We start from the raw sequence: 23,470 nt of genomic DNA on the forward strand, positions 1-23,470 counted from the left end.
GAGAAAAAAGAATAAAATTTTCTTTTGGTAAAAACAGATGTTAGGGGTTCCTAGGAGAATTTATATTTGGACAAAGAACAAAAAAAAAGACCCATAATAAGAATTCAATCTATTGAGAAAGGGAAATACTTGACTCAGTAAAAAGGCTGAAAACTCCTAAGGAAGCAAAGATGATGAAAAAATCCTAATGTAATGAGCCTTTGCCATTCTACATCCGGATCTGAAAATGCTCCACTTGAAGCTAACCGATGAGGGGGGCAGATGATGATGTTTAGCTTTGAGATTGGAACACACTCCCTTTATTCCTGAATTTAGAAGCTGGTTTTCTTGTTGGAAATTAGAAGTCAAGTCAGAGGTGGCTTGTCATCCCTTCAAGTTTTTTTTTAATGGTATTTTTTTAGGCACTTACTATGTGCTAGGCACCTTATTATGCACTGGTTTAGATAAAAGATAATCAGGTTGAGCACAGTCCCATGTCCTACATGGGGCTCACAGTCTTCCTCCCCATTTTGCAGATGAGGTAACTGAGGCACAGAGAAGTGAAGTGACTTGTCCAAGGAAACACAGCAGACAAGTGGCAGAGATGGGATTAGAACCCAGGTCCTTCTGACTTCCAGATCTGTGCTCTTTCCACTAGGTTCAAGTTGCTTTGACTCCACCATTTTCTCTTTTTCATCTAGAAAAATGTTCATTTATATTTTATCAGAGGTCATTGTTCATCACCTCACCCACAGTCTAACCTAGAGAAATTTACTTGGACCTCTAAGAGGATGCAGTACAACTTGGACTAGAGGATAAGACTGTCATGAAACTAAACTCTCTTCATGGGATTAATATGGAGTTCCTAGGATGGAACCTATTTTTCCAATAGAAGCAGATAAAATGACCTCAATGCATGGTTCTAAAATCAGGGGACCAAAGAGGAAACCAATCTTAGAGGAAACCACTGATTCCTTTCTTTTCATAGGATACTTTAAATATATCAACGGAGGGAGGGAACTGGAACTGGCATTCTCCAAAGAGGCAACCAATGGGGGAATTTCATTTCCCCATGAGTTACTCTGCTACCCTACCACCAAAGTGAACATGGAGAATAAAGGTGGCCAACCATCCAGAAAAGATTTTCTGCATATGCAGGACAGCCTGTTTCCATGCCAGTAACTTGGCTATGCTTTGAAAATATCATTACCAAGATTTAATTTGGGCAAAGATGCAATTTTAAAAAGGGAAATGATTTATATGTCACAGGAATAAAGAAGTGACAGAAGCAGGAAAGCTCACATGCATTTCATTTATTGAAATTAGACCTGTAATTTTTTCATTAAAGATGCCAAATGTGGTACGCCAAGGCCTTCTAAGCAGAAAATTGAAGCAAGTTGTGCAATGAAAGTCCTGTCAACATCCTAACAAACTAGCATAAATGTGGATGCAGACCTAGGTCTACTTTCCTGCTTTTCATCCCTTGGAGAATCCCAAGCATTGCTAATTTTTAAAGGAGCTCTACATAAACATCCCTCCTCCCATTCTTTGCTCATCCTGCTCTCCCCTCTGTTTTAGGATATGAATCCTTGGGTACCCCTCACTGCAAACCTCAGACCTGAAAGTCACTACTGCTGATTAAATTCCCTGGGCTGAGGGAACCCAACACTCCCGGCACCCAACCCTGACTCTTTGGAGTTGTAGAGGGCTGGGGCAATTAAGAGGTATTTTAATTTTTAAAACATTTTTGTAATTGAGTAGGTAAATGTGGTTTCAGTGTGGCTTTTCCTCTCTCCAGAGTGACTATACATACGATATTTCACTGGCCTGTCTCTTTCCCATGGTGTTTTTTTTTCCTCATGACAAAAATGTCCATTTCATTTTGTGGAAAAATATGTTGACATTGGTAGTATAATGGGATACAACTTTGCTTCTTTCTGAGATGAAATGTTTAGTGAAAGATTAGCCAATATAGACAAAAATACCTTCTTCTGGGGTGAACTAGAGTTTATTGTACCCAAGAGTCCAGAAAGACTTTTTAATAACCTATTGAGCGGGGTTTGCTATAAATGGAGTCCAAAACAATTTGAAAAGTTACTTTCATGTTTAAAAGCTAAAGAAAGAAATCCACTAATCCCACCTTCCCACACACTACACTTATGTTTGGTTTACAACAATAACAAGAAAATGATTTCCATTAACCTCTAATAGAAGAGATATGTTTCTATCCATTGTATTCCTTTGGTCTGGATACTCTGACTTCTGAGATTTATACCAAAATAATTCTACCTTCTGGGTTTCTGTATGCTTGGACACTAACTCAATATTTCATCCATTACCTGGACAAGATAAGGTATTTGATAGGCCTGTAAGATGTTTTAGTCAGATTAATATCCATATATAATACTGTATGAGGAAAATGTACAGTTCTATAGTTTCTCTACTGCTTTCCCTTTGTAGCACTTCCACCTACTGTATCATTAGAAATGGAATTTATAAAGGTTGTCAATAATAGGCCATTACCACTGTTACCAATCCACTAACCCAACCAGCTACTTCAAAGAAAACCATATCTGTGGAAGACTTGATGACCTAAGCTTCTGCCTAGCCAAACAATTATGCCCCCCAGGCAACTAAATGTCTTAGCCGCTAGTCTTCAAGAGACTTAACGAAATGTCTTAGTTGTCAGTCGGGAAATGTCTAGGGGTGAACTGGAATATAATAATAATAATTATGGTATTTGTTAAGTGTTTACTATGTGCTGGGCACTATACTAAGCGCTGGGGTAGATACAATCAAATCAGGTTGGACACAGTCACTCTCCCACGTGAGGCTCACAGTCTCAATCCCAATTTCATAGATGAGGTAACTGAGGCATGGAGAAGTAAAGTGACTTGCAGAAGCTCACACAGCTGACAAGAGGCAGAGCTGGGATTAGAACCCATGACCTTCTGACTCCCAGGCTCGTGATCTATCCACTATGCCATGCTGCTTCTCTATGTACTCTCATACAATGGGTGTATTCTTGTAAAGCGAGATCAATAATGAAGATTTTTTTTAATGGTATTTGTTAAATGGTTACTATGTGGCATGCACTGCACTAAGCGCTCAACACACAAGTACACTAAAACCATAACCCCTACTATGGCAAAAGAAAAAGACATTTACTTCATATAAATTCTCATCAATCTTAACAAAGTAAATGCCTTCCCTATTCGTATCTACCAATTCTGTTACACTGTACTCTCCCAAGCACTTAGTACAGTGCTCTGCCCACATTCATTAATTCATTCAATCGTATTAAGCACTTACTGTGTGCAGAGCACTGTACTAGGCGCTTGGGAAGTACAAATCGAAGTAAAGTATGCACTCAATAAATCAATCATTTATTGAGCGCTTACTATGTGCAGAGCACTGTACTAAGCGCTTGGGAAGTACAAGTTGGCAACATATAGAGACAATCCCTACCCAACGGTGGGCTCACAGTCTAGAAGGGGGAGACAGAGAACAAAACCAAACATATTAACAAAATAAAATAAATAGAATAGGTATGTACAAGTAAAATAAATAAATAAATGAATAGAGTAATAAATATGTACAAACACATATACATATATACAGGTGCTGTGGGGAAGGGAAGGAGGTAAGATGGGGGGATGGAGAGGGGGTCGAGGGGGAGAGGAAGGAGGGGGCTCAGTCTGGGAAGGCCTCCTGGAGGAGATGAGCTCTCAGTAGGGCCTTGAAGGGAGGAAGAGAGATAGCTTGGCGGATGGGCAGAGGGAGGGCATTCCAGGCCAGGGGGATGACGTGGGCCGGGGGTCGACGGCGGGACAGGCGAGAACGAGGCACGGTGAGGAGATTAGCAGCAGAGGAGCGGAGGGTGCGGGCTGGGCTGTAGAAGGAGAGAAGGGAGGTGAGGTAGGAAGGGGTGAGGTGATGGAGAGCCTTGAAGCCGAGGGTGAGGAGTTTCTGCCTGATGCGCAGATTGGTAGCCACTGGAGATATAAATACTATTGATGGATTGATTTCAGCAATAAAGTGGAGGGGTGGGCAAGAACACAGAGTCTAGCTGGCTCTTCATCAAAATAATTTTCCACTTTCATAAAAATTCAAGTTTTCCTCCTCCATCCTCACTTTTCTTACCTATCACTGCTTTCTCTTTTCATCCAACTGGAAACAGGAAAAGGGGGAAGGCCTCTGCAGAATCAATTAATCTTTTTTAAAGTGAATGAGAAAATCTGGCAGAATGATGTTGTTTTTCAATTAAAATTCTGCAACAGGTTCCTTTGTCAAGGTGTTGCTGGTACCTTGTTTGCTGCACACTATAACTATTAAAGGTACTCTGTTTCTCAGAGACAGTGCTGTATAAATTTAAGATAAAAATAACTGTGGTCTCCTTCCCTGAGGATCAATTTATGCAATAGTGTTTCTCACAGGGATGAGTATCCAAGAAAATAAAATGTATTTTCCAAAGCCTAAATTTTGACGGAGAAATTGAAGAAAAAAATCCCTTCTTTGAACTGATTCTGTTTCTTGTGGAGAAAAAAAGCAAACAAGCAAAAGATATCAAATTATTGCAGATATTCTTTTTCCAGAAGCTCAAATTAACTACAGATGAATCATTTTTCAACAATCTTTAAACATTATTTTAGTCCCATATCAATAAACTAAATTCCCCTTTAGATTACACTGATAAAGCCCAGTACCTGGGATCAACCTATTTATCTGTAGTACCACCCTGTCTCTGTTTAGATTTAGATGTCTTCACCCTAACCTGCTAAATCAATCCACGTGACAATGTAAACTATATGTACTAAAAGGTGCTGTACACTTTTGTTGCTCTCCTAGCAAGAGTAGAAAAAAGTATTTTTTTCCACAGTACAAATATAAATGACAGTGTACATTTTGCAATGAGGAAATCAAATAATAAAACAAAGGGTAAAGACCTGATAGTGAGTTCAAGGAAATAAAGAATTATTGCCAGATTCAAGGTTTTCATACAATAGGCTAATGCATGGACTTACTGAACTTGAAATTTACAACTATTACTAAGATCTAGTTTCCTAGTAGTACATTAAACACCCCTAAATTGCATCATCATTAGCTGTTCTTAACTTTAAATAATAATAATAAAAATGATGGCATTTGTTAAGTGCTTATTATGTGCAAAGCACTGTTCTAAGTGCTGGGGGGATACAAGGTGATCAGGTTGTCCCACGTGGGCTCACAGTCTTCATCCCCATTTTGCATATGAGGTAACTGAGGCACAGAGAAGTTAAGTGACTTGCCCAATGTCACACAGCTGACAATTGGTGGCGCTGGAATTTGAACCCATGACCTCTGACTCCCAAACCCGTGGTCTTTCCACGGAGCCACACTGCTAATGTTCTGTATATTCTAAAAGAAAAGTGTACTTGCCCTCAAGGGTACAAGAGCTTATAAATGACTGGAATTCTAGCAGACATGCATGTTTATTCTTTCCCAACACCTATTGCTAAAATGCCACAAGAGATGCTTGATGTTACAGCTTAGACAATGAACAAAGCCTAAACCACCAAATGAATCCAAAGAAAGTGCAGTGAAGCAAGCATATGGTATGCTATCAAAACCCTTGAAGCCTAAAAATAACCTTTCCAAAGTAAGGATAATTAATTTTAAAAGAGAATATTTACTATATTTGGGCTATCTCAATAAAAATATAAATCAATATGCCTCAACTGTTATACTGAATGGAACCCTGAAGAAATCTCATGTTTGAATTTTTCTCTTAATTTATAATCCAACTTTTTCATTAAATATCTTCATAAAAGTACAGTGGTGATTTGCAGTAACAGATTTAAGGATTCCATGTTTTTCTGTTTAATTAACCACCTCTTTCAAGTGGACAACTTTAATTCCAGCAAAAAGAAATCTATGCAGTTAACAGCCAATAGGAGGCTTCAGCCCCTTACATTTTGCCAGATTAGGAATGAACAATTCCTGTGACAGTTGTGGTCCAAAGCAAAGAAGAACATACGTTTATAAACTTTAGGGGGATGTTTAGGAACACGCTAAATGCCGCTACTGACCTTAGCAGGTTTCATTCTGCAGGAATTTACAAATTTCAAATCTGAAGGGTGTGGTTGCTAATGTCATAAACTTTCTGCTATCAGTCATATTCCTCCACCTGGTGATAGGGCTAATAAAATTCGATTTTCATAGCACAGGCAACATAAATTATATTTGACCAATTACTGAAGTAATCAATTGTGTATACAGAATATATATTCTGCAACAAATTAATCTGGTGCCCTCTGGCACTTTGGTTTTTCTGACAGAAGTGTTTTAGTCACCTGGCAGTCTTTAATATTGATAACATTTGTTTAATGCTAGTAACAAATTCAATTTTTATTGTTCTCCAACTGACAGTTTGTTGGAAAAATCTAGAAATGCAATGTTACAAGCCCCTTGGATCTCCATCCTTTTCTGAGTGGAGTGAGAATTTTTAAAACTGGCAATGTTTACATACAATTAAAAGGAGAATCACTTAATAAAAGCTTTCAAAACTAGGAATCAGGTAAAACAAAGTTATTTTGATAACTTTTGATAACATTGCATTTAATGGGTGAGACCTTACAGAAAAACTGTGGCATAATTTTGTATTCTAATTATTATAGCTATTAATGCAGGAGAACAGATGTCTTTTACATGCATTTAAAAGAAAAACCTCCACTTTTATAATCTTTACAAAAAACATTAAAATAAGCTCTTTCACTACTCATCTGAGGAAATAAGGTCTTCAAAAATTAGATGCTAAGTTTTATAAGAAACATTGAAAATTAATTTTGACAACAATTGACCTGGCATTTTATGTAAGGCTCTGATGCAATCTACTGGATATTGTTGCATAGATTTCTTTTTTCTGGAACTAAAATTGTCCACTTGAAAGAGGAGTTTAATTAAATAGAAAAACACAAAGTCCTTAAATCTGCAGCTCATGGGAATTTTTTTTGTGGTGGTGACTAGGGGGTACACAAACTTAAGCCCTAAAAATTGAAGTTCAAAAGCTCTCCTTAATCTATATTTTTAATTAACCTATTAACTTTCATGGCATTGGCCATTATTAGATTGGAAACTTCTTAAATTATTGAATTTAGATAGCAACTCAATGACTAATAACTACTTCATTAATTAAAGAGGTCAAAACAATTTTTTGCTGCACAAACATGTTGAAACTCTAATTTTGAATACTCTCAAAGGGGGAAAGCAATACTTTCAGTTTTATTTTGTGTCATTGAATTAGGAGGTATCACTAGAGTGACAGGTTCATGTGGGCGGCTTCAGTGGTGCCATGTTTAGAAGGGAAATTCCAAAAGATTAAGATTCCAAATACTGCTTTAAAAATGATTTTGCAGACATGTGTGCATATATACACATATAATATCTATTACATATGTGTTATATATATCTATACACACACATATATACACACACGGAGAAAGAGAGAGAGAAAGAGAGAGAGAGAGAAGGTTGACCTTTGTGTTCGAAGAAGACACTACTGATGGTGAAATTCACCTATGAGTACGTGTATGGCTGAAAAGAATGTGGAATGCAGAGTTTCAACCACAATATGCATACAAAAAATGTCCTTCTTTGTGTCGTCAGATGTGAGGTTTGCAGTGTCTAGAGCTCTTTCATTTGCATAGAAACATTTTAAATACAATAATGTACATAGAACTGCACTGTAATTCTTTGACATTAAAAGATGCTTTATATGAGCAATAAAAATGTCCTTCAATGATTGAATAATGGTGGAGTTCCAATTGGAAAGACCATTTCATAAGTCAACTGCTTCCCAGTCTCACACAGCCACTGAACACCAAATGACATTCCCCAAACAAGAGCATCACTATCTAAACAAATGGAAACTCTTTTGAAAAGCCATAAAGCTTAGTCTCGCAGACATCTAATGAGAAAGGTTATGAACTATATGAGCAGGTTGGAAATGGGTGGGTAAACGTCTAGTGTTTCACAGGTATAGAAATTGTCCACTATAAAAGTGATTCTAAGGCAAAATTATCAGCCAGAATTTCTGATAAGGCAAATATTTACGAAACTGGTGAGGCTCCCAGATCGTTAAATTTTACCCCATACTCATCTCAGGTACCTTAATTGTAGAGGTCCCGTATTGTAGAAATTCAGACTACATGCAAGTTTACAGTCAGACACACAAGTCTTCATTACATCTGTCAGTATCCTACAGAGTATAGTCCATAAACACTTTTTGCATGGTTGAAGTCCTTAAGCAGAGAACTGCATATAAACTTCCCATCATAAAGTCCAATTTCAAGGTTTTAGAAACAACTCTGACCTGTATGTTGAACAACTTGTCTGTACCTTCTGCCCAAATACACGGCGGTTTCACCTGTGGTAACTGTAGTTTCAATAAAGCAAAATGAAGAGGGTGAGGAGCCTAGAGCCAAAAACCTCATTACACAAAGATTGGAAAGATGTTCTTGTGTTTTTCTCATACATGAATGTTAACTGTTCTCGTAGAAAAAAATCACCAGCATTGTTCCAGTTGGACAAAAAACAGCTGTGGAACAAAAAGAGAGTCTATGGGTAAAAAATAAGAAAGACTTACCATATTCATCACATATGCTCTCATTTTCTATCAGAGTTGGGTGGTCAAAAGTGTCCCGACAGTAAAGAATCTGTGGATTCTTGCTGACCACTGCAATGCCACCCAGGGCTAGAACAAACTGGTCTGTCAGAATTGAAGAAGGCTTGTCCTGAATGCGCTTCAGCATGGAACGGTATCGACAGTACTGTGGATAGCTGAGGACAATAACACTGGAGTCTTCATCGTCCTCCCCTAGGAAACAAGAAAAGGAAAATGATCAGCCCATAAGAAAAGCCATCATGACCACAAAAGTTTCTACTAACTCCCTATGCCATCTTGAATGTGCTTTAATCCCATCCCTCAACTCTAATGTCTGGCATGTGGGGCTTTCAGAAGGCTCAATTGTCCAGAGCACAGTCCATCCACCTTCAGGTACTGGACTGGAAAATGACTTCAAAAATTGTGCTTTTCATGGAAGGAAAACCTACCAGTTAGTTCGGATGTCTACGGACCCAAACATCTTCACGTTGGTTTCCTCATGTTCCATGTTTCTTTTACTGCCTTTCACCCCTCTCCAACCCAACTCACCTTTCTTTCCACCTCTTCATTCCTATACAACTTTACAATTGCTGTTTGAAGAGCAGGAGGCTCTCCGAGGTCTTGTTAATAGTTCTCCACCCATGTCAAAAGTCCTTCAGAAGAAAATCCTTCACCAAGTCTACTGAAGCCTGGTATTGCAATGTTCTTAATGCGTATTTACTCCTCACTATCGCTATTTTTCTAAAAATACTCTCCTTAGGAAGGACTTTACATCATTTTAAGCTTTATAAATAACAACAGTCTCCACTGACTTCACCATACTCATACAATGGAGAGCTAAATTCTTCCTCCTGTTAACTGAGTTAGCCATTCATTCTTGACAAATACAGGACCAGTGCAGTTGAAACAATCCCCAAATATGTCACTTGCTATCCAAAGGAAAAACACTCAATATTTGAGTCTTAGTATGCTGCAGGGATTTATACAAGACAGTTGTTTAGGATACCAATACTATTACAGCCATCTGGAAGCCAGTGGGAGGTATATTAGGAAAAAAAAATATAATGACAGAATATAATCAGTACCAGTGGAAAGTGTAGATGGTAGATGTCACCTTTATAGATAGGAGGTTAATACTGCTACTTATGTTCATTTAGTTCCCCACGCTGGTTGTTTCTCTGTGAATGGAGATATTTAACTGCTTGCAATTTCAAGGCTTGCAAGATGACATTTTTTTACAGTTTACATTTTCTAGCCTACTGCTTTGTTCATGTGTAGCCAGCACTTCAGTTGACTCATTTAATTAAAAGGAAATGTGTTTACATTGGAGAAAAGTTCCAAAATTAGATGTTATATACAAGATGATAGAAAATCTAAAACACACTAAATTAAGACTTTTAAGCACACCAAAAAAGAAAAAATATATACCTTTCATTAAAGTACACATTGTCTCCAAAGTTAAAGTACCTCAAAAATTAAGTTGATGACCCCTAGCAGACTTTGTTAAAACTCAAGAATGCATGTGCTATCTAAAGAGGCAGCTATAAAAGCTACAATTGTACTATTATTCATTCATTCATTGAATCGTATTTATTGAGCGCTTACTTTGTGCAGAGCACTGTACTAAGCGCTTGAAAGTACAATTCAGCAACATATAGAGACAGTCCCTACCCAACAATGGGCTCAGAAATTCTCCTGGCAAGGAAGATTTGCAAGAAGGGTATGCCGCAATATCCTTGCTGGGATACAGAAAACTGGAAAAACAAATCACCAATTGGGGGTTCTAGCAGTGACATCGTGTGGATTTGGTTAGATCATCAAACTTCTATGTCTCCATCACTGTCCGGGTTTTCCCTTCCTGTAAAATGTGAATAATGAAACTCTCTTAGATAATACAAGAGTCCAAATATTAGAGGTCAGTCAGTCAGTTGATCATATTTATTGAGCACTTACTGTGTGTAGAGCACTGTACTAAGCACTTGGGAGACTACAGTATAACAATATAGCAGACACATTCCCTGCCCACAAAAAACTTACAGTCTATAAAGTTGAAATGTTGTTTCAATGAACTTAAAGTTGGTGGAGGAAGGGACGAAACCAATGCCAAATTTTTGAAGTGAGAAAATGTTGCCTTAATAAAACTTGGAACAAAACCAGCTGAGAGTACAAATCTCAGTACACTATTGCAGTGGAATTTCATTGGTTATGGACTTTGTACCTTCCTCTATAGGCATGCATCATATTACTGATACAATATACCCTCCCATTTCACTCCTCTCTTCATGATTCTGATAGAAATCAACACTAACCCCTTTGATCTTCTTATTTAAGAGCCATTTCTTGATAAAGAACATCTCACTTTCTTCTCAACAAAGAGAAAGGGAGGTGGCTACCTCCCACCTGCTAGCTATCTCTGCCAACTCAGAGAACCAATAGCAGTACACATTCTCCAGCACCTGGGGACAATTGACCTTCTCTAAGGAAAGAAAAGACTGGAGGTGAAGGTGTGTGGAAGACCACAGTGGCAGTAGCTGATATGAGGTCATTATATCCCTAAGGTCAGCCTCTTGTGGGCAGGCATCAGATCTACCAACTCTACCAACACCATAAGCACTCAAAAAGTACCACTGATTGCCCCCAACTGGGGCAAGCTGCTTGAATGACGTGTCATCAGTGGTGAAAGTGTCTGACCAAAAAACACCCCAGAGCCTTCCATAAAGTGGACAGACCCAGGAGGAATCCTGAAAAATAGCCAGCTAACGGACGGCACAGCCCTAGTTAGCACTGCACTTGGTCACTCTGGCCATCAACGGGTCTACCAGAGAAAACACCTGAGTGTGTTCTAAGTTATAAAAACCCATACTTCGCTACATGCTGCACTCCTGCCTGCCTAACGCTGGTTGCACACTAGCCAATTCCTCTGTGTAGGTTCTCACATTCCACCCCATAGCACGTAAGTACACAGGAGAGAGCATGGGCCTGTGAATTGATAGGACTCAGGTTCTAATCCTTGCTCCACCAGTTGTCTACTGCGTGACCCTGGGCAAATCACTTCACTTCTCCATGCCTCAGTTTCCTCATCTGTAAAATGGGGATTAAGATTGTGAGTCCCATGTGGGATAGAGACTGTGTCCAACCTAATACCTTGTATCTACCCCAGCACTTAGTACAGTGCCTGGCACACAGTAAGTGCTTAACAAATAGCACTATTTTTATTATTATATCTATCTGTCACCTGAGTTCCTGCCTCCCCCTCTAGTCTGAAAGTTCCTTGAGGGTGGGGATCGTATCTACCAACTCTTTTATTACATTCTCCCAAGTGTTTAGTTCAGGGCTGTGCACCCAGTAAACGCTCAATAAACAATAATAAATATTAGTATTAATAATAATACTAAAAATGGTATTTGTTAAGTGGTTATTATATTCCAGGCATTGTACTAAGCGCTGGGGTGAATACAAGGAAATTGGGTTGGACACAGTCCCTGCCCCACGTGGGGCCCACAGTCTCAATCCCCATTTTACAGATGAGGTAACTGAGGCCCAGAGAAGTGAAATGACTTGCCCAAGGTCACACAGCAGGGGAATAAATACAATTGATTGATTGTATTCCTCTTCTAATAACCCCTTCCCTATATCTTCCTCCAGGTTAAGCCTTAACAAGGCCTTCCGCTTCCAAGCTACTGAAGGGGCAAGGTGAGGCAATGTAGGGGAGCACCATGCCCAAGGAGAAACCACAGCAGAACACAACACAACAACAGCCACAACAGGACACCCCACAATAAGAATCACCCCGAGGCCCTGTGCCACTGTCGGTCCAGGTCTGCTTACTGACCTGACCTCAAATCCTCCCCTAAGACTTTCAGTGCCCTGTGGCTGGCATTTTTGTCCTTCCCTGCTCCACTTCCACAAACCGAAGCCAAACCATCCTTTCTGGAATTTTACTTACACAAACTTCAAGTTGTTTCTCCGAACTACTTTATTCCGACTTGCGCATTTTATATGTAGGTAAACAAACATTTCCATGCAAAGCCAGCCATGCAATAAGGTATGCCAATAAGTACTTTGTAGTTCATTTTTTTTCCCTTTCCAAATCATAATAGGGCCAACAGATAAATCTAAGAATGAATAAAGAATGGATAAATTGCACATTTGTTTAGTGAAAGACAAACAAAGTGTTCCTGGAACAAAGATTTTATTTCAACCACACCCACATGTGAGAAGAAATCAAAGTACTACCCTAACAAATATAGCCTTGAGAAAAAGGAGTTTTCCTCTTACCAGCTTTAGTAGGTTTTATTTGGTTTGGTTATGAACATATATTATTTCTCTTTGTCCACAGAAAATGATCAACAATGGACTGCATGTCTGAAATTTTTAAACGGCAAACCTAACATTCTGTTAAAATAATTAAAAAACTGGCTTTGTACAATAAAAGGAAAACAAAACACTGTATTACTACTGAAATAACTAAACCTCATTTTGACATCAATTTAAAAATAAATTTACCTCATAAAAGTGAACGCTTAATGCATCCTACAGGTCATGTTAAAAATTCCTCTAATTCTATGCTCCCAACACAATTCCATATTTTCTTAACCTCTCTCAATGTCAATTTTTCATTCTTTTCAATCAATTTCAAGTTCAAAACCCAATTCCATAGAGAAACTGTAATTACAACGTAAAGCCCCACCCAGGTTTTCAAACAGTAACTGAATACACATTGCTTTAATCCACAGAATTGGGCGGGGGGGGGGGGGTGGGTAGAAGTGTGGGGTGTTTGAGAGCATAAGGGCGCGCATTCACGTTGAATAGCATGTTGCTCAAGTTGGCTTTGTAAGGAGAGAAATGCATGAAATAGCAAACACAATGAATTAATGGAGCACTGACTTTCACAAATCCATACTGCCATTTTTAATAGATAATGCAGGATTAATGCCCAGAATGTTAAAACCATGAACTCCTGACAAGAGACACTGGAGAGCAAAATTTGCTTATGCACACATTTTGTCAAACAATTTAGAAATGTTACTTTTGTGGGGGGTTGCTTGTTTCGGAAACATCAGACTATTATGGTTATTGCTAACCACGGTAATCTACTTCTAACATCAGTAAGCTTTTTTTTACTTTAAAAAACCTTCACACCAGGATTTTATAGAGCTTGATGGAAAAAATATGCATGTTCCTTCCTGCACCTAATTACCTCAACTGCAAAATCTGCCAAGTATTTTGCCCTTTAGTTCTCTTAATCGTATTAGTGTGAATGCATTCTGATGCCAATGGAAACAAACATTTAAAGATTTTTAGCTTAAAAGATTCCAAATATGTATTAAAACTATGTTTGAAACACAAGGTCCTCTTTGCTTCAAAGAAAATGTATAGCTATTTTAAAGAACTAATAATGAATTTGTTCATGTTATAAAACCTAATGTTGAGTTTTGAGCCAATTTAAGTAAAATAATGCCAATATGAACTGCTCTCATTGATTTATGCTACCTTCTGTTACTTTATTACATTAGGCATTCCATTCTCAGAGCTTTATACTTTCACAGTGCTCCTAGCAACCAGGCAGAGGGAAGGTACCCACTTTATATACCTGGCACTGCTCCAGGTTTTCCTGTTATTGATAATTATATTGAAGTTTCCATTTAATTGCTACTCTGTTGTGACATAGAATATTTGTCATAATTAAACATTCCCCATTTTCTGTCCATTCATTTTTGATATTACTGAAAATGAATTTTTATTCATGAAAACATAAGCAGAACAATGATACAGAAAAGAGCACCTACATCTGTTTCTATCATTACCAACATTGTAACGTGCTGCAAAAAAAAAATGTGAATATAATTTCTCGGAAGGTAATTTTCCTTTCAGTCTAAGTGCTCTTATTCATCTTACAGTTACTCAATGATTTCCTGTTCTAATTACAAGACATTATACAGAAAGACGTTTGTAAAAGGAAAATGTGGCCGTGCATATGGCTAAATAGCTTGAATTGGTTGGAAGTGTTTAAAATTCCAAACTTATGCAACAACTTTATCAATTCTCTGATACAGCTCTGTGTAATGTGTCCATGTGTCTACCACAGATCTAAATCTCACTCAAGGCAGCCAATACCCAAGTACACATCAAAGGAGAAAATACACTTGCAGTTAAACTGTTGGGGAAAAAAAATTCAGTTATTTTTTTTTCTCACCAAAGCTGTTAAATTGGAAGCATGCCAAAGAGTGGAAAAAAAAATTTTAAAGTAAAATGCTCCATGAAAGGGAAGAAAAAAATAGAGAAAGAGTGGGGGGCAGTGAGAAAAAGAGAAAGGTTAAAGATACTGAATTGATATCTAAATGAATATGCCACAAACTATTTCATAAAAACACATGGTGACGTAAATTACATATCAGTATTGCATTGTTGTGGTTATTTTGAGAAATGCTTTCTACTGTAAGTCAGCTGATTTTGCCCCACCCTTAATGATTTTGTAATTCTCTATAGGACAATCAACTGAAGCAGTTCTGAAATTGCTAAGAAAGAAAACAGACATAACAGTATAGAGTTGGTAATAAAAAGATAATGTACTTTTAACATAACAGAACAAGAAGATTGGTTTTATTAACTAAAAAACTACCTTAAATGGTCCCAAGCTTGCTATTTATTTTGATAAATGTTAAAACAGATCTTCATAAAATAAGCAATAGTGGCATTGTAGGAGAACTTGGAAAAAAATATGGAAAAATGTTCAAGGTGCTATGGATTTGCAAATTGAGCAAGAGATATTCTGAATGCTTAGTAAAAATAAAACAATATTAAAAGCTTTCCTTAGGCCATTTTTTAATAAAGTACCCCCATAGGAAAGTGTAAGGAAATAGTACAAAAATAGAACAAGGTCTCTTTCAGAAATGGTACGGCTCCCATTTTCAGCTCGTATCAGTTCGGTTGCAACACAAACAAGGATAAATGGCTAAAAAATCCCGTGACGTTTGCTAAGCACCAAGAGAGTTACACCATAGCCAATGAATATATTTCAGAGACCTCTGAGAAATTCCGTCTGATCATAAGGCAGCAATGATGTTGCAAAGTCCACCTGGGATACTAACTGCAATTAACCTAAGCAAGCTTCTTTCATATTCCCTCTTTTGGAGGGAGTTTTGTGCTTGGTTTCTGTCTCACCTGTCCAAAAGCACCAATTTTTATTTAAACTGGACTGTCCATCCCTGAGATCATCTAATTTTTTTCTTAAAAGCCTGGATGATCAAAGATGGTCAAAAATCATCAAAAAGCACTTACCATGTGCACAACACTGGACTAAGTACTTCGGAGAGTACAATATAACAGAGTGGTAGAATGTTCCCTGACCACAATGAGCTTACAGTCTAGAGGTGGAGACAGATATTAATGTAAATAAGTTACAGATATGTATATAGTGCTGTGGGGGTGAGAGAAGGGTGAAAAAAGGGTGCAAATCCAAATACAAGGGGGACTCGGAGGGTAGTGGGAGAAGAGGAAATGAGGGCCTAGTCGGGGAAGGCATCTAGGAGGAGATATGCCTTCAATAAAGCTTTGAAGGTGGGCAAAAGGAATTGTCTGTTGGATATGAGGAGGGAAGGTGTTCCAGGAGGCGGGACAGGGACAAGAGGTCAGAGATGAGAAGCAGCGTGGCTTAGTGGAAAGAGCACGGACTTGGGAGTCAGAGGTCATGAGTTCTAATCCCACCTCCGCCACTTGTCAGCTGTGTGACTTTGGGCAAGTCACTTAGCTTCTCTGTGCCTCAGTTACCCCATATGTAAAATGGGGATTAAGACTGTGAGCCCCACGTGGGACAACCTGTTTACCTTGTATCTATCCCAATGCTTAGAACAGTGCTTGGCACGTAGTAAGCACTTAAATACCATTATTATTATTATTATTATTATTAGATGAGATAGACTAGATCGATGTACAGAGAGTACATTGGCATTAAAGAGTGAAGTGTCGGGACCGAAGGCTAAGACAAGGCCTAAGATCCAGCTTTTTTGAACCAAGGCCTCCTCTCCTTTAACAGCAGGCCTTATACATAAGTTGACTGGATGTTCTGCACTAAACAGTCAAGCTTTTGGCCACCTTGGTCCTGTTTTGGATCTGCTGGGTGGTTGGACAGATCCTCTCAGTTGTGGTGGCAATGATGATGCTAAAGGTTGATGTCTCCATTGAGGAGGAGGAAGAGGAGAAAGAATCCTTTTCTTCCTAATGGCAATAGTGGCATAATGGCCACAACTATCACCTCCAGCACCAGCAAAGCTAAATGGACTCTTCTAGGCCGGAGAGGATTTCTCAGACAGTAGTCCAGAAAGGCATCATCCAGTCTCTTCATAAACTCCCACCCCTGGCCCAGTTGGCTTGGTTTTTGGAGTAGTTAGGCAGTCACAACCATTCACTCCTTGATGCCATCACCACCCTTCATGACTGGCACACCCAAATTCTGGTCACCTTTAAGAGCCAATCAGCTTCCATTGCTGTGGAGCCCATAAAGTAATGAGGAACTAGGTTGTTATTAAACAGATTAACATTGGTTACGTAGTTCACAACTAGGAACTACAGCAAGTTTTACCAATGCAATGATGAATCTCAGTGACTTCTCAGAGAGCACTATGAATCTCAGATCAGTTGATCAATCCCTGCTGTCACCACAAAGTACACTATTCAATGATCTATGATGCGCTTCAGAAATCCATTTGGACACCTGACTTGGGTTCATAAAGGACTCACAAAATATGATTAGTTAACCTAGTAAATGACACTGCAAATCTTCATTTTAGGCTTAAGTGAGATTAGGTCACTAGTAGAATGGAAATACTGCTTGGTGAAAAACACTTCTAAGGGGGAAAGTGTTCACAATCAGTTCAACCAAATGGGCAGCTGAAATGTAGCCACATTTGTTTCACTGAGTAGTAATTATTTACTAGTTACTGAACATTCACCATGTACACAACACCGCCAAAGGTCTGTAAACTCATTATGGGCAGGGAATATGTCTGCTAATTTTGCTGTAGTGTACTTTCCCAAGCGCTTAGTGCTCTGCACATAGTAAGTGCTTAATAAATTTAATTTATTGATTGAATCTATGTTTTTCAAGGGCAAGGCTCATTACTTTCCATTTCTTTGGCATTTCCCTTGGAGCCTAGTAGAGCACACAGAGAATACTCAATACATACCAGTCTCTAGAAGAATACAATTAAGGTATCAAAACAGCCCTATGTACATCTGTTCTGTAAAAGGTTTTCTTCTTTCCCTTATTAATATTTAGTTGCTTGGAGAGCCTTTCAGAGACACACTCAGTTCTACCACAGTACGTTTTCACTACACATCTCCCCACTCTTCAAAAACCTCCAAAGGTTGCCCAAGCATTTCCACATCAAAAACAACTCCTTTCCATTGACTTTAAGGCACTCAATCAGCTCTCCCCCTAAGTAACCTCACTAATCTCCCACTATAACACAGCCTGCACATTTCAATCTTTCTTTCTATGGTACTTAAGCGCTTGCCGTGTGACAGACACCAAACTACTTCCTAATTCCTGTACATCAATCTCATCTCTCTTGTTGTTGACCTGTTGCTCACATTCTCCCTCTGGCCTGGAATTCTCTTCTCCTTCTGACACACCACCATTGACCCTATTTTCAAAGGCCTACTAAAATCATATCTCCTCTAGGAAGCCTTCCCTGACTACCCTCTCATTTCTCCAACCTATTTGCCCTCTCTTCTGCAATCCTAACATGAGGGTCTGTATCCCTTAAGCACTTTTATACCCTAGCCCCACAGAACTTATGTACATAAACTTATCCTCCACTGCTTCCACTATCTGTAATGTACTTTAATATCTGTCTTCCTCACTAGAGTCTAAGATCCCTGAGAGCAAGGATCATGTCTACCAACTCTAATGAACTGTACTCCCCCAAGCATTTAATGCAGTGCTTTGCAAACAGTAAGTGCTCAATAAATACCTTGAATGATAGACTACAAAGGCAAAATTAAGGAATGTTCTTCCAACAAAACTTATCTGTCTGGAATTAGTATAATGGGATGCCAGAAGAAACATTTGTATGCCTGTGCATGAATTACACATTGTATTATTATTATTGTTGAATTTGTTAAGAGCTTACTCTGTGTCACTGTTCTAAGCACTGGGATAAATCCAGGTTAATTAGGATGAACACAGTCCCTGTCCCACGTGGGGCTCACAGTCTAAGTAGTAAGGAGAAAAGGCTTTGGATCACCATTTTACAGATGAGGAAACTGCAGCACAGAAAAGTGAAGTGACTTGCCTAGGTCACACAGCAGGCAACTGGCAGAGCTGAGATTAGAACCCAGGTCCACTGACTCCAAGGCCGAAGCTCTTTCCAGTAGATTGCATTGCTCCAAGTTTTTCTTAACATGGGGGCTCTGTAAATACTTGAAGGCTGGGAAATTGTTTTACTTCTGCTATGCTCTTTCACGTTTTTAGTAATAATAATAATAATATTGGTATTTCTTTAGAGCTTAGTTTGTGCCAAGCACTGTTCTAAGCACTGGGGGGAGATACAAGGTAATTAAGGTTGTCCCATGTGGGGCTCACAGTCTTAATCCCCATTTTACAGATGAGGGAACTGAGGCACAGAGAAGTTAAGTGACTTGCCCAAAGTTACACAGCTGACAAGTGGTGGAGCTGGGATTAGAACTCATGACCTCTGACTCTCAAGTCTGTGCTCTTTTCACTGAGCCATGCTGCTTCTCTGTACAGTTTTTGCACTCACTAAACACTCAACAAATATTACTGATTAACATAATAAATGAATGTAATCCTTGTGTTGAGGAAGAATTGGGAGTATATGCAAAATGGGCTCTCCCCTCCATAAACCATTTTCATCAGGAATACAAGAAATCATATTAAGAAGAATTTTGATAATGAGGTAGGTACAAAGGCTTGGTGAAGACCGACAAAAGGTTTTTTCCAAGCTCAGGGACTAGTGGATAAGCAGCCTCAGAGATGGACTCAAAGAACAAAACAAAAGGATAACATAAAAAAAGGAAAAGATATTGTCATTGCTTTATTGTTCTAATAACCATGTCACTGAATAGAGTCCAATGGTCCCAATTTTCATGTGGCTGATTAACTTTACAGAGCTTTTGCACTTGATATTTTGCTTTTGGTTAATGACTAAAATCAATTCCAAGTCTGACTAAACCTCACCCAAAATATGCAGCCCAGGAAAAGCAATATTTCTCAATGGATCATTTAGATCATTCTGCAAAAATAAGCTACAAGTTCACTGCACCCCTTGCCATATTCACAAACTGCTTGTTCTTCTTTCTGACACAGTGCTAAAAGAACACCAGTTTTTTAGAAAGGGTTTTTTCAGGTTTTTCGGTCTGCACAATCCTAAAATTAGTTTAACATCTGAAAGAAAGAGATACTTATAAATCTACTGGAGACTGAAACCACTATTCAATCTCACGGTAATGCAGTCATATAAAAACTCCAGCACCTTCTAATGTGCACTCAAAGCCTACGGTTGAAGAACATTACTTTAGAACTGATGATCTGGATATGTACTTTTCAGTTCCTTTTAACTGAGTTAGTGTTGAGGGAAATGATAGGTGGCAGAGGGAGAATGGGCCCAATTCACCCTATTGTCCACAATGCCCATCTCCTTAAAAAGTATTTGCATTTTAAATCGTTCATTCTTCCCACACACTGCCTTCCACCCCCAACAGAGAAAAGAACTGTTGAAAAATAAAATGATGGACTTAAAATGGGAGTCCCCTTTCTCATTCAGTGACCAACAGTTCAATAACCCTGAACCAGGAGCTACCAAAGCAGTGTGGCCTCATAGATAGAGCATGAGCCTGGAAGTCAGAAGGCCCTGGGTTCTAATCCCAGCTCCACCACTTGCCTGCTGTTTGACCTTAGGCAAGTGACTTAACTTCTCTGCGCCTCAGTAACCGCAGCTGTAAAATGGGGATTTAATACTGTGAGCCCCATGTGCGATATGGGCTGTGTCCAACCTGATTAGCTTGTATTTGTCCCTGTGCTTAGTACAGTACCTGGCACACAGTAAGAGATAAACAAATACCATTTATATAGCACCAAATTGTACCTATTTATGAGGTCCAGAGTATCGGGAATGTACACAGGTCTTGGGTTCTATGAGTTCATTCATTCAATCATACTTATTGAATGCATACTGTGTGCAAAGCACTGTGTGCAAGCACGCTTGCTAGAGTATAATATAACCACAGACACATTCTTGCCCACAATGAGCTCACAGTCTAGAGGGAGAGATAGACATTAATATAAACAGATAAATAAATAAATTACATATATATATTATATGTGCCGTAGGGATGTGAGGGGGGATATATGCAGGAACAAGTAAGAGTGGCGCAGAAGGGAGTGGGAGAAGAGGAGAAGAGGGCTTAGTCAGGGAAGGCTTCTTGGAGGAGAAGGTGACTGCCTAGTCACTGCTGAACCCTCTGGCGGGCCTCAAGATGAGTTCACTCAATGTAGTTTGAGATATTTTATCATCATCCTTCGACAGCATTGATTGAGTGCCAATTTAATGGAAGGCGCAAGCAATCACAAATTACCAAACACAGAAGTAAAAAGAAAGAACAGAAACATAAATGATAAAAAGAAGAGTAAACAAACAGATAAACAACAGTTATTCACATGAATGCTACGGTGGCATTACCAGGAAGACAAAAGGGTAGTACTAAGCGCTGTACAAGAGCTCAATAAATACCACTGATAGATTGATTCAGGGAATTCCACTTGGAGGAAGTGCAATCTCAGGAGGGCCTTAAAGGAAGAGAGAGATGTCATTTGGTGGATTGGAAGGGAAGACTTCCATGTGGAGGGAATGGTATGAGCTATAGGTTGGGGATAGGTAAGTTGTGAACCAAAAAATTAGTTAGTCTGGAAGGAATGAAGTGTGCGAGGTGATTGAAAGCCTTGAAGCCAAGTGTTAAGGGCTTTTGTTAGAAGAGAGAAAAAATGGGTAGCCATTGGAGGTTTCTGAGGAAGTGAGTAATGTGTTCCAAATGGCATTTTAAAAACTTGCTAGACAATACGTTATATAACAAGGCCACCTCCTCATCCATAATGCAGATTTCTGGTTCTTATTCCATTAAAAGGGTTGAGGAGGGTCACATTTCTTCTCTAGAAAATGGAGCAGCTTAATTATCTAATTGTATTTAACACCCCTCCCCGGCCACCATCTTCATGTCCCACTGAGTGTTGCAGTGTAGCAGAGAATACAGTCCAAATCATGTACAGAAAAGCATGAGAAGTGGAAACCACACAGTCATACGAGTTGGAAAAAAGAATGGTACATCCTGAGATCATGAAATAATTCCTCATTTTTAGCTTTACATTTGAGAATATGTTAAAGAGTGAAGGAAGGTCAGTGGAAGTGAGGAAAAATATAGCTGTGCCCATTATCAATCAATGGCATTTAATAAAGGCTTAGTGTGTACAGAACACTGTACTAAGCACTTGGGACTGTACAACTCAATAGAGTTAGTAGACATAATTCCTGCCCACAAGGAGCTTACTTTCTATCATTGGGTCAGCCCAGAGTTGGTTGTCCTTCTCCCCTTACTCCCCTCCCTGACTCCTCTTCCTATGAAAGGACAAAGGAGAATCAGTGTGGCCTACAAGAAAACATATGGTTTGGGATTCAAAGGACCGGTGTTCTAATTGTAGATCTGCCACATTATTAATATTACTTGTCCGTTGTGTGACCCTTGGCAAGTTGCTTAACTTTTCTGAGCCTCAGTTTTCTCATCTGTAACAAGGGAATAAAATACATGTTCTCCCTCCCCCTTAGACTGTATTAGACCTGATTACCGTGTACCTAACCCAGTGAGGAGAACAATGCTTAGATGAAAGAGCACGGGCTCGGGAGTCAGAGGACGTGGGTTCTAATCCCAACTCCACCATTTGTCTGCTGGGTGACCTTGGGCAAGTCACTTAATTTCTCTGTCCCTCAGTTCCCTCATCTGTAAAATGGGGATTAAAGACTGTGAGCCCCATGTGGGACGACCTGATGATGTTTTATCTACCCCAGAGCTTAGAACAGTGCTTGGCACATAGTAAGCACTTAACAAATACCATTATTATTATTATTATTACACAGTAAGTACCATTAAAAGAAAAGGAAGAAAAAAAGCATTTGAGAGCATACATTAGAAGATACGGTCCCCGCCCTCAAGAAGCCTAAATTAATCTAATGGGGAATACAAGCACAGATTATAATGAGGAGGAAGATGATGGTGATACTACTACTACTAATAATAATAATGATAAATGATAGTCTAGTCAATCTGTCACCAAATCCAGTTGGTTCTATCCTCTCAACATTTCAAGAATCCACCCTTTCCTCTCCACCCAAACTGCTATCATCCTGATCCAATCACTTATAATATACCCAGCTTTTGACTACAACAGCCTCCTCCCTGACCTCCCTTCCTCCTGTCTTTCCCCACTCCAGTACATAACTCTACCCTGCTGCACAGATCACTAAAAAAGACCCCACAAAAAACAAATCACTCACTCCTTGTTTCCCCACTCCTCAAAAATACGCAATGGTTGCCCATCCATCTCCCCATCCATTAAACATAAATTCCTTATCATTGGCTTTAAAACACTCAATCAGCCTTCTCTCCTCTTATCTTACTTCCCTGATCTCATTCATTCATTCATTCATTCAATCATATTTATTGAGTGCTTACTGTGTTCAGAGCACTGTACTAAGCACTTGAGGAGTACAAGTTGGCAACATATAGAGACGGTCCTTACCCAACAACGGGCTCACAGTCTAGAAGGGGGAGACAGACAAC

At 39.1% G+C, this 23,470-nt stretch overlaps 1 protein-coding gene across 3 annotated transcripts in view; it reads right to left on the bottom strand.

Annotated features, from left to right (window-relative positions):
* ARID5B (AT-rich interaction domain 5B) overlaps positions 1–23,470 on the bottom strand; it is a 171,582-nt gene that overhangs the window by 94,366 nt on the left and 53,746 nt on the right. For all 3 annotated transcript variants that reach the window (XM_038743511.1, XM_038743510.1, XM_038743512.1), the window contains one exon: positions 8,603–8,833. In XM_038743511.1, coding sequence (XP_038599439.1) covers positions 8,603–8,833 — 231 coding nt within the window. The remainder of the gene's footprint in view (positions 1–8,602; positions 8,834–23,470) is intronic.

This window comes from Tachyglossus aculeatus, chromosome 3, assembly GCF_015852505.1.
Source record: "Tachyglossus aculeatus isolate mTacAcu1 chromosome 3, mTacAcu1.pri, whole genome shotgun sequence".
Classification (NCBI taxonomy): Eukaryota; Metazoa; Chordata; class Mammalia; order Monotremata; family Tachyglossidae; genus Tachyglossus; species Tachyglossus aculeatus.